Raw genomic sequence first — 15,985 nt, forward strand, 5'->3', positions numbered from 1 at the left:
CAATCTCTCTCCCTCTTCTACTATCTCTGTTCCCATCTCCGTCTCCCTCCCTTTTCTATCTCTCTCTCACACTAATCTTTTTTTTAGCTCTCTCTCATCCACTGTGTCTTTCCCAGGCCTTGCCTTGGACCTACAGTATTCAGACCCCTTGACTTTTTCCACTTTTTTAACATTACATCCGTATTCTATAATTGATTAAATAAAACATTTTCCTCAGCAATCTACACACAATACGCCATAATGACAAAAGGAAAACAGATTTTTTGAAATTTTAGCAAATGTATTGAAAACAAAAATCAGATACCTTATTTATACAAGTTTTCAGACCCTTTGCTATGAGACTCGAAATTGAGCTCAGGTGCATCCTGCTTCCATTGATCATCCTTGAGAGGTTTCTACAACTTGATTGGAGTCCACCTGTGGTAAATTCAATTGATTGGAAATTATTTGGAAAGGTGCACACCTGTCTATATAAGGTCCAACAGTTGACAGTGCATGTCAGAGCAAAAACCAAGCCATGAGGTCAAAGGAATTGTCTGTAGAGCTCTGAGACAAGATTGTGTCCAGGCATAGATCTGGGGAAGGGTACCCAAACATTTATGCAGCATTGAAGGTCCCCAAGAACTTAGTGGCCTCCATTCTTAAATGGCAGAAGTTTGTAACCACCAAGACTCTTCCTAGAGCTGGCCTGAATGCCAAGCGTCACGTCTGGAGGAATCCTGACACCATCCCTACGGTGAAGTATTGTGGTGGCAGCATCATGCCGTGGAGATATTTTTCAGGGGCAGGGACTGGGAGTATAGTCAGGACCGAGGCAAAGATGAATGGAACAAATTACAGAGAGATCTTTGATGAAAACCTGCTCTAGAGTGCTCAGGACATCAGACTGGGGCGAAGGTTCACCTTCCTACAGGACAACGACCCTAAGCACACAGCCAAGACAATGCAGGAGTGGCTTCGGGACAAGCCACTGAATGTCCTTGTTGCCCAGCCAGAGCCCGGACTTGAACCCGATCGAACATCTCTGGAGTGACCTGAAAATAGTTGTGCAGCTACACTCCCCATCTAACCTGACAGAGCTTGAGAGCATCTGCAGAGAAGAATGGGAGAACCCCCCCCAACTGTTTTTGCTTTGTCATTATGGGGTATTGTGTGTAGATTGATGAAGGGGAAAAACTATTTAATCAATTTTAGAATAAGGCTGTAACCTAACAAAATGTGGAAAAAGTCAAGGGGTCAAGGGGTCTGTATAGCTCTATTGAGCTGATCCCTCACTGTAACTCTGTAGCCAAGCCAACCGGATTTATCTGTTTTGTCTCTATTCCCCAAAGCAGCCCAATCGGATTTCCCCCCCAATACCATGAGCATGTGCATATGTTGCTATTGAATTAAACTCATGTGAATACAAAGCAGACGGAGAAACAGTTTGATGAGAAGGACAGAGGCGGGTCTGAGATATATGGGCCTGTAAAGCTCTCCTCCCTGACAGTCCTCCATGTATTTACATATTCAGTCCCTACCAGGATGCCAAGCCGCCGCAGAGCTCAAGGTCAAATGCACATAACTTATTTTCTTTAATAAGAGCGGCTGGCTGTTGCCATAAAGTGGAAGAGGATCTCTCTCTTTCTCTCTCTTTTATGAATTAATTAATACTATTGGGAGGGCTACTTTTATAAATCTGGGGGTGGTGAATATATTGACTTCAGATTGGAGCTGTTATGGAATAAATGAATGACAGACAACGAGAGAGAAAGAGAAAGAAAGAGCGAGAGAGACAGGTAAGAGAAGGACAGACAGTGCTGCCTCCTACACTGTGTGTGTGTGTGTGTGTGTGTGTGTGTGTGTGTGACTCCCAGCACCTTGGGAGGGCAGTAAAAACTGTCCCCCATCGTCCCTGGATTTACAACTTCCATAAACTCCTCTTCTCTGTTCCCTTTCTTCCTCTCTCTCCCCCTGTCCCGCTCTCCCCTCACAAGATATGCAAATTACTGAGTTGGATGAAATCCTGAGGAAGACTGTAACTTTGTCCGTCCCTCCTCCTCCTTCCATCCCTTTATCTCTCCCCCACACACAGCACAGTGGAGGCTTCATGTTGTGTTGCGCTCCACACTGATGAATGACTCAGAGGAGATGGGCCAGTCTCATTTATCACCACTAGAACTAATGACATCAGTCTATAGCAGACACAGGCAGCTCTTATCATGCACTGTGTATGTGTCACACGCAGTAAATACAACACAGTGCTCATTTGACTATATACCATGGTAATAAACTTTGGTCATAAACTGCCGCCATTGGATGTGTGTGCGCATTGCACTGTGGTTGTGTAGAAGAGAGTTTACCTTTTTTTTCTCTCTCACTGATGTGTGTGTCCTGTGAACTGAGTCTCTCTCCCCTCACTCTCTTTCTCTCCATCTCGCTGTCTCACTCTCTCTGCTGCAGTGTCCTGTGGGAGCCCATGGGAGATGGGACGCGTGTGATCTCTCTGGCTGATAACCACGCTCTGCTCTGGGACTTGACGGAGAGCTCTACCCAGGCCACGGTGAGACACACACACACACCACCATACGTCTCCCCATACCCCATGCTCATTATTTGATAACCACGGTATCAGACCGGTCTTATCTTGCGCTCCCTTTCCAACAACGGTGTTATAAGAACTGTCTAGGGGTGTACTCTGCTTGGCTCACCAAGATCACATGATTCCTTACTGAAACACACTGTATCTGGGCTAGCTTTAGTGTCCAGAGCAGTGGCTCCTGTGGGTGTTTTTGTGGACTTTCAGAGCTGGTTCACTGGTGCCCCAATTCTCTTCTGCTGTCATCCACCTAAAATAGTTAACTTGTGTCAAGTAAACCGTTCGCTGTTTTAACGAACCCCATTCAAGCAAGACATACATTGAGTACACCACACATTAGGAACACCTTCCTAATATTGAGCTACACAACCCCCCCCCCCCACCCCCACCTACTACCATACCCTTGCCCGTTCAGCGTCTGAATGGCACACATACACAATCCATGTCTCTGCGGTTCAAACTTATAAAACACACACCCTCGTCCACTCACCCTCGCCTTTTGCCCTTGGGGGAATCCCCGTCACCATCTCGGAGGGCGGTCCAAATGACTAGCCAAGCAAGGGAAGTTTGTAACGTAAGCCCCTCAGCCAACGTTTTTAGTCGAGTTTGCGAGTGTACAATTATGTTCACTTTGGGGCCTGAAACACCCCATTATTCAATTCGCGACGATAGTACATCCGCTAAGAAAGGTCTGTGAAAACTTAAGCAACATCAATGGAGAAGTCAACATACAAGTGTAGGTAAAAACGAATGCAAATAAGTTTGAAATTGTGCTACTAATGCACATGACGGCACAAACACGTCTCGTAAAAAGTAAATATGTTTTTGTTTGGTTATCTTCTGGAAATTGTAGAAATAAAACCAGCTAGGCAGGCTAATGTTATTTAGCTAATTAATTTGCTAGCTATCATACAGTAGGTGTATATTAGTAATTATCTATTTAATATAAGTAGACATGCAATCAAAATTGACTGTAGCGCATATAAAGCGCCCACAAGCTACCAGTAGCTGAAAACACAATCATCGCGGGATAAACGAGTGACAAATTTCCAGCCAAGGGCGGTCCATTTAAAAAATCATTCCTTCCTCCCTCGCCCTGCAAGTGTATACTCGTCAGACGTCATGATGCGTCATCAGAAGTGTCCACTTAATCTGAGACCTGAGGGGATAGGGTGTGTCTGTTTAAGTGTTTGGACCGCATGCCTCATTTGTCTCAATCCTTCTCTGACCCGTCTCCTACCCTTCATCTACACGGATTGAAGTGGATTTAACAAGTGAGGGATCATAGCTTTCACCTGGCTTCACCTGGTCAGTCTATGTCATGGAAAGAGCATGTTTTGTGTACTCCGTGTATGTTGAACTTTACCCATTTCACAGTTGAATGGCCGGAATACTAATTGTTGTCACACAGTTGGTGTAGTCAGGACTAGTTTGTGGCCATACTGTTTAGTGGAAACGCTCTCCTCTGACAGTGCTGTTCCATCCCCACTAATGCAGTGAGGTGAGGAGGAGGCGTCCCGGTCTCCTCCTTTGTTATTTACTGTTTTGTTCCTCTGATTCTCCACTCCACTGCCTCTGCAATTAAAACGTCCATAGTTCTATAGTGGAGATGAAGTGTGTGTGTGTGTGTACTCTGTAGTGATGAAGTGTGTGTGTGTGTGTGTGTACTCTGTAGTGTGTAGGCTGGTCAGTTAATGTTCCATTAGCTACTAGCTGCCTGGGCATACTTTAGCAGGGAGGTGCTTCATGAATAATGGGGCTAAGTCATTAGTAATTAATGTGCTCATACAGAGATCTTCACAGGTCCAGCCAGGCCACAGGCCCAACAGGACACAACCAAGGACTTGATATTGGTGTGTGTGCGCGTGTGGATGTGTGTGTCATAATGTAAACCTGTGAAGAATCGCCTTGTCCAGAGATTGCAATCAGACATGCACACTCACAGAGGGACACAGACGAACACACACACATTTTCTCCTGTTCTATGTGTGTGGCGGCGTCCCCAGAGGAAGGCACTCTGTGTGTCGTCGTCCCCTCGTGTAGTGACATTGATGTCAGGCTTGGCTGCAGAGCAGCAGAGCAGGGAGCTATTGAGTGACACAGCCTGCCCTGGGCATGGCAGCCATTAAAAATGGAGCGAGGGCACAGGGGTGAGAGAGGGAGAGAAGAGGAGAGCAGGGTCAGAGGAAAAAGAGAGGGTGAGAGAATGAGAGAGAAGTAGATGGCGAGAGATGAAGTGAGAGAACTAGGATAGAGAGAGGGAGCCTGCCAGCCTAGACAGATTCTTCCAGCGCTGTTGAGAATGCTAATCTTCTCCACTCTATCCCTTTACAGCCCCCCCCCTCCCTCCTTCCTTACCCACATCCCCTCCCTCTATCAGAGGCTCTCAGGCTGATGTGTTCATCACAGGCCTGTCTGTCTGTCCAGCTGCACCATGGATTTGTCTGAGTGTACGGTAGATTAAAGCTGTGTGTGTGCGTGTGTGTGTGTGCGTGTGTGTGATCAATTAGAAACACTGCTGAAACTGAGTCAGAACATCTTCTCCGGCTCACGGTACGTTCACACACCTTGTCCACCGTGGCCGTTCACTCACACACAATTCACGCTCTCCCTAAATGCGTGAAAGTTTGGCAGATAGCGTTGTTTTATTGGACAGCGATTGCTAAAGGTAGCTGTCCTTCTGTGTTTTATATGCTTTGTCATTAGGTCTGCTAATGTGTTTAGCGCTAACAAAGCTGGGAGCTAGGCAGGGCATGAGGCTGTGCCAATGTGCCACGCGCTAGACAGGAGAGATTATACCTGAAGACAGCCGCCCTCTCTTTCTCTCCTATCCCCTACACTACCTCGTCCCCCTCCTTCACTTCCCTTCTCCCACGCTCCCTTATCTTCTCCTCCCTCTCTCCTCGAAATAATGAAACTATACTGTGTGTGTGTGTGTGTGTGTGTGTGTGTGTGTGTGTGTGTGTGTGTGTGTGTGTGTGTGTGTGTGGAGAAAGACGAGATAGAGAGTAATGTTATCAGGTTGGATTTTAGAGATGCAGAAGTATGAAATGATTGTATCTCTGTTGATTATGTCAGTACAGACTCAGAGGGTCCTTACTGGTCAAACTGGTGATCCATGAGTAACAGTATATAGATATTCACAATGGCAACAAGGTCCTTCAGGAGTCATTGAACCTGTCATTGACTTTGCTGTCTGAGGGAGGGTGAGGTCAGCTTCACACTAGGGGAGGCCTGCCCATACAGGTCTGTCAATGCATTAACTCTTACCCTTATCTTAGCCTCCCTCGCCATACCCCATGATTGACAGGTGCATGATCAGGTGTATTGATCATTAACCTCTGCCCCTCCAGATCTCCAGCAGTGCCACCCTAGAGGGTAAAGGTCAACTGAAATTCACCTCTGGGAAGTGGAGTCCTCATCACAACTGTACCCAGCTGGCCACAGCCAACGACACAGCCATCAGAGGCTGGGACCTCCGCACCATGAGGTAAGACTGACATACTAACCATATAGTATTAACCATATACTAACCATATGTTAACCATATACTAACCATATGTTAACTATATAGTACTAACCATATATTAACCATATACTAACCATATATTAACCATATACTAACCATATGTGAACCATATACTAACCATATAGTATTAACCATATACTAACCATATGTTATGTTAACCCTATGCTAACATATTAACCATATACTAACCATATGTTAACCATATACTGGTTCCAAGATGGCGTAGCAGTCAGACATCTTTGTTCTTCGTCTTGTATATGTCCCATGTATATGTCTTTTTATATATTTTTTCTTTGCATATCTCTAATATTTTTCTAAACCTCAACTTCAAAATACTCTTCTGCAACCCGCCTCACCCAATGTGGTGTGGATCTGTCTCTTCTAAAGTATTCTTATCCACCTCCGAACCGGTATTCCCCAATAGAAGCTAGCCAGCTAACTAGCTATTAGTCAGCTAACCACTGCTAGCGGTCATCAGCTAACCTTTAGCCCGGAAAGCTCTCGCCAGTTTGCAGAACGCGATTCAAAACAGAGCATACCGGACCTATTTTCTCTCCATATCCCCAGATTCCTACCGCAAGCTCTGAACCTTTGCACCTGGATCACCACAGCTAGCTAGAAACAAGTCCAGAAACAAGTCTCTCACCGTTGCCGCTTGCTATAGACCACCTTCTGCCCCCAGCTGTGCCCTGGACACCATGAACTGATTACCCCCCATCTATCTTCAGAGCTCGTGCTGCTAGGTGACCTAAACTGGAACATGCTTAACACCCCGGCCATCCTACAATCTAAGCTTGATGCCCTCAATCTCACACAAATTATCAATGAACCCAACAGGTACAACCCCAAATCTGTACACACCGGCACCCTCATAGATATCATCCTAACCAACTTGCTCTCCAAATATACCTCTACTCTTCAACCAGCGATAACTGCCTCATTGCCTGCATCCGTAATGGGTCTGCGGTCAAACGACCACCCCTCATCACTGTCAAACGCTCACTAAAACACTTCAGCGAGCAGGCCTTCAGCGAGCAGGCCTTCAGTCAATGGAGAATAGCTGCCTACTGCACTGAGGCTAGGAAACACTGTCACCACCGATAAATCCACTATAATTGAGAATTTCAATAAGCATTTTTCTACGGCTTGCCATGCTTTCCACCTGGCTACCCCTACCCCGGTCAACAGCTCTGCACTCCCCACAGAAGCTCGCCTAAGCCTCCTCGATTTCTCCAAACTGTTACAGACCTATGTCTATCCTACCCTGCCTTTCTAAGGTCTTCGAAAGCCAAGCTAACAAACAGATTACCGACCGTTTCGAATCTCACCGTACCTTCTCCGCTATGCAATCTGGTTTCAGAGCTGGTCATGGGTGCACCTCAGCCACGCTCAAGGTCCTAAATGATATCATAACCGCCATCGATAAGAGACATTACTGTGCAGCCGTATTCATCGACCTGGCCAAGGCTTTCGACTCTGTCAATCACCACATTCTTATTGGCAGACTCAACAGCCTTGGTTTCTCAAATGATTGCCTCGCCTTGTTTACCAACTACTTCTCTGATAGAGTTCAGTGTGTCAAATCAGAGGGCCTGTTGTCCGGACCTCTGATAGTCTCTATGGGTGTGCCACAGGGTTCAATTCTCGGGCCGACTCTCTTCTCTGTATACATCAATGATGTCGCTCTTGCTGCTGGTGATTCTCTGATCCACCTCTACGCAGATGACACCATTCTGTATACTTCTGGCCCTTCGTTGGACACTGTGTTAACTAACCTCCAGAAGAGCTTCAATGCCATACAACTCTCCTTCCGTGGCCTCCAACTGCTCTTAAATGCAAGTAAAACTAAATGCATGTTCTTCAACCGATCACTGCCCACACCTGCCCGCCCGTCCAGCATCACTACTCTGGACTAGAGGTTGACCGATTAATCGGAATGGCCGATTAATTAGGGCCAATTTCAAGCTTTCATAACAATCTGAAATCGGTATTTTTTGGCGCCGATTTAAAAAAAAATATATAATAATAAAAAATGTATTTTTTATACTTTTATTTAATTAGGCAAGTCAGTTAAGAACACATTCTAATTTTCAATGACGGCCTAGGAACGGTGGGTTAACTGCCTTGTTCAGGGGCAGAACGACAGATTTTTACCTTGTTAGCTCTGGAATTCAATCTTGGAATTCAATCTTGCAACCTTACGTAACCGTAACTAGTCCAACGCTCTAGCCACCTGCCTCTCATTGCACTCCCACGAGGAGCCCGCCTGTTACGCGAATGCAGTAGAAGCCAAGGTAAGTTGCTTACTAGCATTAAACTTATCTTATAAAAAACAATCAATCAATCATAATCACTAGTTATAACTACACATGGTTGATGATATTACTAGTTTATCTAGCGTGTCCTGCATTGCATATAATCGATGCAACGCTGGGGGATGATTTAACAAAAGCGCATTTGCGAAAAAAGCACAATCGTTGCACGACTGTACCTAACCATAAACACCAATGCCTTTCTTAAAATCAATACACAGAAGTATATATTTTTAAACCTGCATATAGCTAAAAGAAATCCAGGTTAGCAGGCAATATTAACCAGGTGAAATTGTGTCACTTCTTGCGTTCATTGCACGCAGAGTCAGGGTGTATGCAACAGTTTGGGCAGTCTGGCTCATTGCGAACTAATTTGCCAGAATTTTACGTAATTGTGACATAACATTGAAGGTTGTACAATGTAACAAGAATATTTAGACTTATTTCACTGAAATAATAAACGTTTTGTTTTCGAAATGATAGTTTACGGATTCTGGCTCGTAAGCATTCATTCAAACAGCACTTTTGTGCGTTTTGCCAGCAGCTCTTCGCAAGCACAGGGTCCTTTTTTGGGTCCTCCAATAATCGGTATTGGCGTTGAAAAATCATAATCGGTCGACCTCTACTCTGAACGGTTCTGACTTAGAATATGTGTATAGCTACAAATATCTAGGTGTCTGGTTAGACCGTAAACTCTCCTTCCAGACTCACATTAAGCATCTCCAATCCAAAATTAAATCTAGAATCGGCTTCCTATTTCGCAACAAAGCATCCTTCACTCATGCTGCCAAACATACCCTCGTAAAACTGACTATCCTACCGATCCTCGACTTCGGTGAGTCATTTATAAAATAGCCTCCAACACTCTACACAACAAATTGGATGCAGTCTATCACAGTGCCATCCGTTTTGTCACCAAAGCCCCATAATACTACCCACCACTGCGACCTGTACGCTCTCGTTGGCTGGCCCTTGCTTCACTCTCGTCCCCAAACCCACTGGCTCCAGGTCATCTACAAGTCTCTGCTAGGTAAAGCCCCACCTTATCTCAGCTCACTGGTCACCATAGCAGCACCCACTCGTAGCACGCGCTCCAGCAGGTATATCTCACTGGTCATCCCCAAAGACAGTTCATCTTTTAGCCTCCTTTTCCTTCCAGTTCTCTGCTGATAATGACTGGAACGAACTGCAAAAATCACTGAAGCTGGAGACTCATATCTCCCTCACTAGCTTTAAGCACCAGCTGTTAGAGCAGATCACAGATTACTGCACCTGTACATAGCCAATCTGTAAACAGCCCATCCAACTACATCATCCCCATACTGTGTTTATTTATTTATCTTGCTCCTTTGCACCCCAGTATCTCTACTTGCACATTCATCTTCTGCACATCCTACCATTCCAATGTTTAATTGCTATATTGTAATTATGTCACCGCTTTCTTCTGTTGAAGGAGAGGCGGACCAAAACGCAGCGTGGTTATTTTGATACAGCTTTAATAAAGATGACAATAGAACAATATACAAAAACAAGAAACGTGAAAAAACGAAAACAGCCCTATCTGGTGTAACAAAGACAGGAACAATCACCCACAAAACCCAACACCAAACAGGCTACCTAAATATGGTTCCCAATCAGAGACAATCACTAACACCTGCTTCTGATTGAGAACCATATCAGGCCCAAACACAGAAACAGACAAACAAGACATCCAACATAGAATGCCCACTCAGATCACACCCTGACCAAACCAAACATAGAAACATACAAAGCAAACTATGGTCAGGGTGTGACAAATTACTTCACTACTATGGCCTATTTAGTGTCTTAACTCCCTTATCCTACCTCATTTGCACACACTGTATATAGACTTTTTGTTTTATTTTTTTCTACTGTATTATTGACTGTATGTTTGCTTATTCCATGTGTAACTCTGTGTTGTTGTATGTGTCGAACTGCTATGCTTTATCTTGGCCAGGTCGCAGTTGCAAATGAGAACTTGTTCTCAACTAGCCTACCTGGTTAAATAAAGGTTAAATAAAAAAATACACTAACCATATATTATTCAGCTATGTTCTACAAAAGTACTTCTTTATAGTCTAGTAGTACTGAACTATTTCATATAGTAACTCTAATTTGTCATCATTAATATTAGAAACTAAAGGGTTCTAGTATTAAATGTGGTCCTTACCAGGTAACTTCCCCAATAAAAGAAACACTTGAGTAAATGAGGGGTACAAAGTATATAGAAAGCAGGTGCTTCCACACAGGTGTGGTTCCTTAGTTAATTAAGCAATTCAGTTTACACCACCATCAAAACACCAAATTGTGGAATTTCTCGTGGAAGATTGGTGTTGCATCCTTCCAATAGAGTTCCAGACACTTGCAGAATTCATGCCAAGGTGCATCGAAGTTGTTCTGGCTCGTGGTGGCCCAAACGCCCTACTAAGACACTATGTTGGTGTTTACTTTATTTGAGCAATTACCTGTATAACAACTGATGAACAGCGTGTCTTTACAGTAGACAACCTGTACTGCCTGCCGGCTCAGCCCTGAGGTGTGAGGCTGTGGCAAGTGCGGTGGGGAAAGAGAAAGATAGAGAGAGAGATATAGAGGGAGGGAGAGAGAGATATTGAGTTGAGGTCAGGCTGTGTGTGGGCACTGCTAAAGGAATAATAATCACCTCTCTCTTGGCCGTTCCTATAAAGACAGAGTGCTGGAGAGCGAGAGAGAGGTGGAACAAGAATGAGGGAGAGAAGGAATAGAGGGATGCAGAGAAAATATTAGAAAAATACAGGAGCGACATGATAATAGCCAAGAAAAGAAACAATGTATTTCATGCAAATATAAAAACCGTTGCAGTACTGTAGGATTATCCTCATTATCCTGCATTTGATTCCATCTTTTTAGTCACATTCCAGCTAGTTCTTATTCCTAACCAGTAAAAGTAGTGTGATTCACCCTTCAGGGACTTTGAGGGTACACAGGGGCCTTTAGGAAGCCAAGGACACAGGCTGAGTCTGTGTCTGTGTGAGTAGCGCTTAGTGTGTGCTCGTGAGCGGAGTCTGTGAGCAGGCAGAGTGTGTTGGATTTGAGCTAGGTGCGTGGGTGTGTGTATTACAGGGTTTGTGAGACTGTGTGTGTTAGTGTCCAGTTGGTGCGGCAGCTGTGTGATGGCAGTCTGTGAACACGGTCCAGTGGCTCCTCAGTTGGTGTCTTCTCTGGCTTGTCACACTGTGTGCCAGCCCAAACCGGCCTGCCCCGCTAAGGGACTCTAGAGGAGAACACTCTCCCCAGAAAACCAAAATTGGTTCTGTGAAAGTTCCCAGATCATTCCTTAGGTTGCAGAAATTGTTCTCATGACACAAAAACTGTCAAGTCGTGGTGATGATTATAGAATGTTTGTATAAAACATTCAACTGATGTTACAAGAAGGTTCTCAGAACACATTTCATATATTCTTTAAAGGTTCCCAGAATGTTTCATTGGGATGTGGGAACAGTCTGGTGCAAACATTGTGGGGACATCACAAAATATACACTATATATACAAAAGTATGTGGAAACCCCTTCCATTTAGTGGATTTGGCGAGTTCAGCCACAGCCGTTGCTGACAGGTGTATAAAATCGAGCACACCGCCATGCAATCTCCATAGACAAACATTGGCAGTAGAATGGCCTTACTGAAGAGCTCAGGGACTTTCAACGTGGCACCGTCACAGGATGCCACCTTACCAACAAGTCAGTTTGTCAAACTTCTGTCCTGCTAGAGCTGCCCCGGTGAACTGTTAGTGCTGTTTTTGTGAAGTGGAAACATCTAGGAGCAACAACAGCTCCGCCGCGAAGTGGTAGGCCACACAAGCTCACAGAACGAGACCGCCGAGAGGAGAAGCGCGTAGCATGTAAAAATTGTCTGTCCTTGGTTGCAACACACCGAGTTCCAAACACAAAAAGTTCTCTGGATGATTCTACTATTGTACTTTTAGGGTGCAAAAAAACATTCACCTGAAGTTACAAGAATGTTCCCAGAACATATTTAATCAATTCTTTAAGTGTTCCCGGAATGTTTCATTAGGTTATGGAAACATTCTGGTGGGAACATTGTTAGGTTAAAGTTAGGTTAAACAGGACATTCTCTTAATGTTGTAAGAATGACGTCATTTTACCTTGTCTTTGAGGTCCTCAGAACATTTCAAGAACATGTTAAATTGAAGTTTTACCTAATGTTGCCACAACATTCTCAGTGTGCAAATTTGTAGTTCCTTAAAGCAGATTGGAATACATTTCTCTCCAGGTGTACAGTAATGGCAATTCGCATTTGAGGACTTTATTTTAGGTGATTATAGAGAGACATGGCATTTCACTTTCATTCACAGGACATTTGAACATACGAACACAACCATATTTTTTTATACTTTGTATGTTGACAGGCTGCACATGTGGGGTTTGAACTTGCAGTGTTTGGTTCCCTAGCCAGATCATTAACCCTCTGTGCCATTAGGGGATAGCTGTGGCCGTGTGTTATTTTTGTTGTTGTTGTCGTCAAATATGGTTAAACAGGTCACAGAACAGTTATTCAAATGTTCCCATCCTCTTCATATGCTGTGTACTTGTAACACTGTATTTTATGATTCTCTTTCTTCATCACGTGTTGAAAGTCTTATGAAATGTGATCTTGAAATTGAGAAATGGTAAAAATAAAAATAAACGTTTTTGAATACACTAGAACACAAGTTATTTAAAGGAAGCTATATCCAACTAAAATGACATGATGAAGAAAGAAAATCATAAAAGTGCACAGCGTTTGAAGAGAATGGGAACATTTTAATGACTCAGAAATTGAGTTCTGTGTCCTGATTGACCATATTTAACTGAGGAAAAAAATATACAAGGCCACGCAGAGGGTTAATTATCTGGCTGCAGTTCCAGACATTGCAGGTCCAATCCCACATATTCTGAAGCCATATTTCAAAACTGAAGTTGAAGCTCAGATATACTCTACTAAAAGCGAGGTTGTCTTTATTTCGTCCATTTCGTTCAGAATTGCGGAATTTAGAGCAACTGTAAAAAAATAAATAAAAGGCGCTTGATATGGTCTTATTTTTCATGATCTGAAAAGAAAAAGTGATCCTAGACCAGCACTCATAGTCCTCGGTACCTTATAAATATGGGCCCCAGAAGTATGCAGCATATACATGTATATTGCGTGAACATCAATGGAGTATTATGTTCAACCTAAAACAAATACGCTATGAACGTCATAGAAACTGACTTATTTCTATCTAACAGCATGAAGGGCATGTCCTTTGTAACCTAACTTAAACATTGTATGAATGTCATCACAGCTGAGCATATTTAGTGTGTTATGGGAACTTATCTCTTGCGATGTTCCCACAACCTAATCAAATGTTCTGGGAACCTTTTTTAAAGGGCTCACAGGCTATGTTGTCAACATTCTTGCAATATCAAATAAATGTTTTGTGCAACCTGATACAGACATCTGAATGTCAGCACAACTGGACAGTTTTTTTTGCATTTTGAGAACATATCTCTTGTCATGTCCCCACAATGTTACCACAACACAATGAAACGTCACGGGAACCTTTTCAAAGATCAGACAAAATGTGTTCTTGGAACGTCAGGTGAATGTTTTTGGCACCCTAAAATAAACATTGTAGAATCAAATCGTATTGGTCACATACACATATTTAGCAATGTTATTGCTGTTGTAGCAAAATGCTTGTGTTCCTAGGTCCAACAGTGCAGTAGTATCTAAAACGTTTCACAACAATGCACACAACTCTAAAAGTAAAGGAATGGAATTAAGAAATATATAAATATTAGATTGAGCAATGTCTGAGTGGCATTGACTAAAATACAGTAGAATAGAATACAGTATATACATATGAGATGAGTAAAGCAGTATGTAAACATTATTTAAACATTAGTGACTAGTGTTCATTATTAAAGTGGCCAGTGATTCCAAGTACAGTATATAGGAATATATATATAGGGTTGCGTAACCGGGTGGAAGCCGGCTAGTGATGGCTATTTATCAGTCTGATGGCCTTGAGATAGAAGCTGTTTTTCAGTCTCTTGGTACCAGCTTTGATGCACCTGTACTGACTTCGCCTTCTGGATGATAGCGGGGTGAACAGGCCGTGGCTCGGGTGGTTGGTGTCCTTGATAATCTTTTTGGCCTTCCTGTGACATCGGGTGCTGTAGGTGTCCTGGAGGGCAGGTAGTTTGCCCCCGGTGATGCGTTGGGCAGACCGCACCACCCTCTGGAGAGCCCTGCGGTTGTGAATGGTGCAGTTGCCGTACCAGACGGTAATACAGCCCGACAGGATGCTCTCAATTGTGCATCTGTAGAAGTTTGTAAGGGTTTTACATTTCTTCAGCCTCCTGATGTTGAAGAGGCACAGTTGAATCATCTGCACAACTGGACAGTTTTGGTGTTTTGGGAGCATATCTTTTGTGATGTTTTCACCAGACTGTTCCCATAATATAATGAAACCCTCTGGGAACCTTTTAAAGAACAGATGTGTTATAGGAACGTTCTTGCAACATCAGGCAAATGTTTTATACAACCATACACACTTTTGGGGAATGTTCTGTGGTGGTTGATGCACAACATTTTTGAATGTTAGGAGAACATTACAAGATATTTAATCTAAAACACTGTTGATAAATAGATTTAATTGGAAACGTAGCTTAATTGGAAACGTAGCTAATGTTTGTGGAATGTTCCCGGTTTGCTGGGTCTACTGCTCCCTCCAGCAGCCTTAAAGACACAGTATACACAGGAGACACAGGAGATGTAGTTACACAGGCGTGTGTGTGTGTGTGTGTGTGTGTGTGTGACGTGTATGTGTGTTTGTGTGTGTGTGTGTGTGTGTTGTGTGTGTGTGTGTGTGTGTGTGTGTGTGTGTGTGTGTGTGTGTGTGTGACGTGTATGTGTGTTTGTGTCACGTGTGTGTGTGTGTGATATGTGCGGGTGTTGTGCTCCTCTGTGTATTTTGTGTGTTCTACTCTGTGCGCTGCTCTTGCGAACGGGTACACTGGAGTGCGTGTGTGTGTGTTCTGCTCTGTTGCTGGCTGGGGCTGTCACTTGGGATGTTCTCTCAGTTCATCACTCCTAAACCCTATTCGGACGGTTTGCTATTCAAACGGTTATTACAGTGACCGCGGTCAATAACCGTCATCCATAACTCCATGACCGTCACATCCCTAATTTGGACCCACAATCCACGGTGAGAGGGCAGCGCACACACACCGTCAGATGTGCGATAGCTGCCAGGCCTGCCTACTCAGCATGCACCGCAGGATGCATACAGAAACGCAGTGCAGTGCTGCAGTCAAACTGGCCCCTCTAGCTCCCTGTACAGTACAGTAGCACACAGCACTGTGTGTCTCTGCATGCCTTAGTGAGTGTGTATAGTATGTTTTACATTCAGTTTAATATTGTTGTGTATAACTTGTTTACCAACCACAGTATCCTCTACTTGGTCTTTTAAAGCAGAAATGATTTGAATGAAGCGTTTTATCTCCAGTATCCAGGCGTGTG

General features: G+C 43.8%; 1 protein-coding gene across 2 annotated transcripts in view; it reads left to right on the top strand.

Moving 5' to 3' along the window:
• The window catches only part of eipr1 (EARP complex and GARP complex interacting protein 1), an 81,324-nt gene that overhangs the window by 39,101 nt on the left and 26,238 nt on the right, over positions 1–15,985 (top strand). For both annotated transcript variants that reach the window (XM_024429874.2, XM_042325470.1), the window contains 2 exons: positions 2,443–2,542; positions 5,932–6,068. In XM_024429874.2, the coding sequence (XP_024285642.2) occupies positions 2,443–2,542; positions 5,932–6,068 (237 nt within the window). The remainder of the gene's footprint in view (positions 1–2,442; positions 2,543–5,931; positions 6,069–15,985) is intronic.

The sequence above is a fragment of the Oncorhynchus tshawytscha genome, linkage group LG08, assembly GCF_018296145.1.
Source record: "Oncorhynchus tshawytscha isolate Ot180627B linkage group LG08, Otsh_v2.0, whole genome shotgun sequence".
Taxonomy (NCBI): Eukaryota; Metazoa; Chordata; class Actinopteri; order Salmoniformes; family Salmonidae; genus Oncorhynchus; species Oncorhynchus tshawytscha.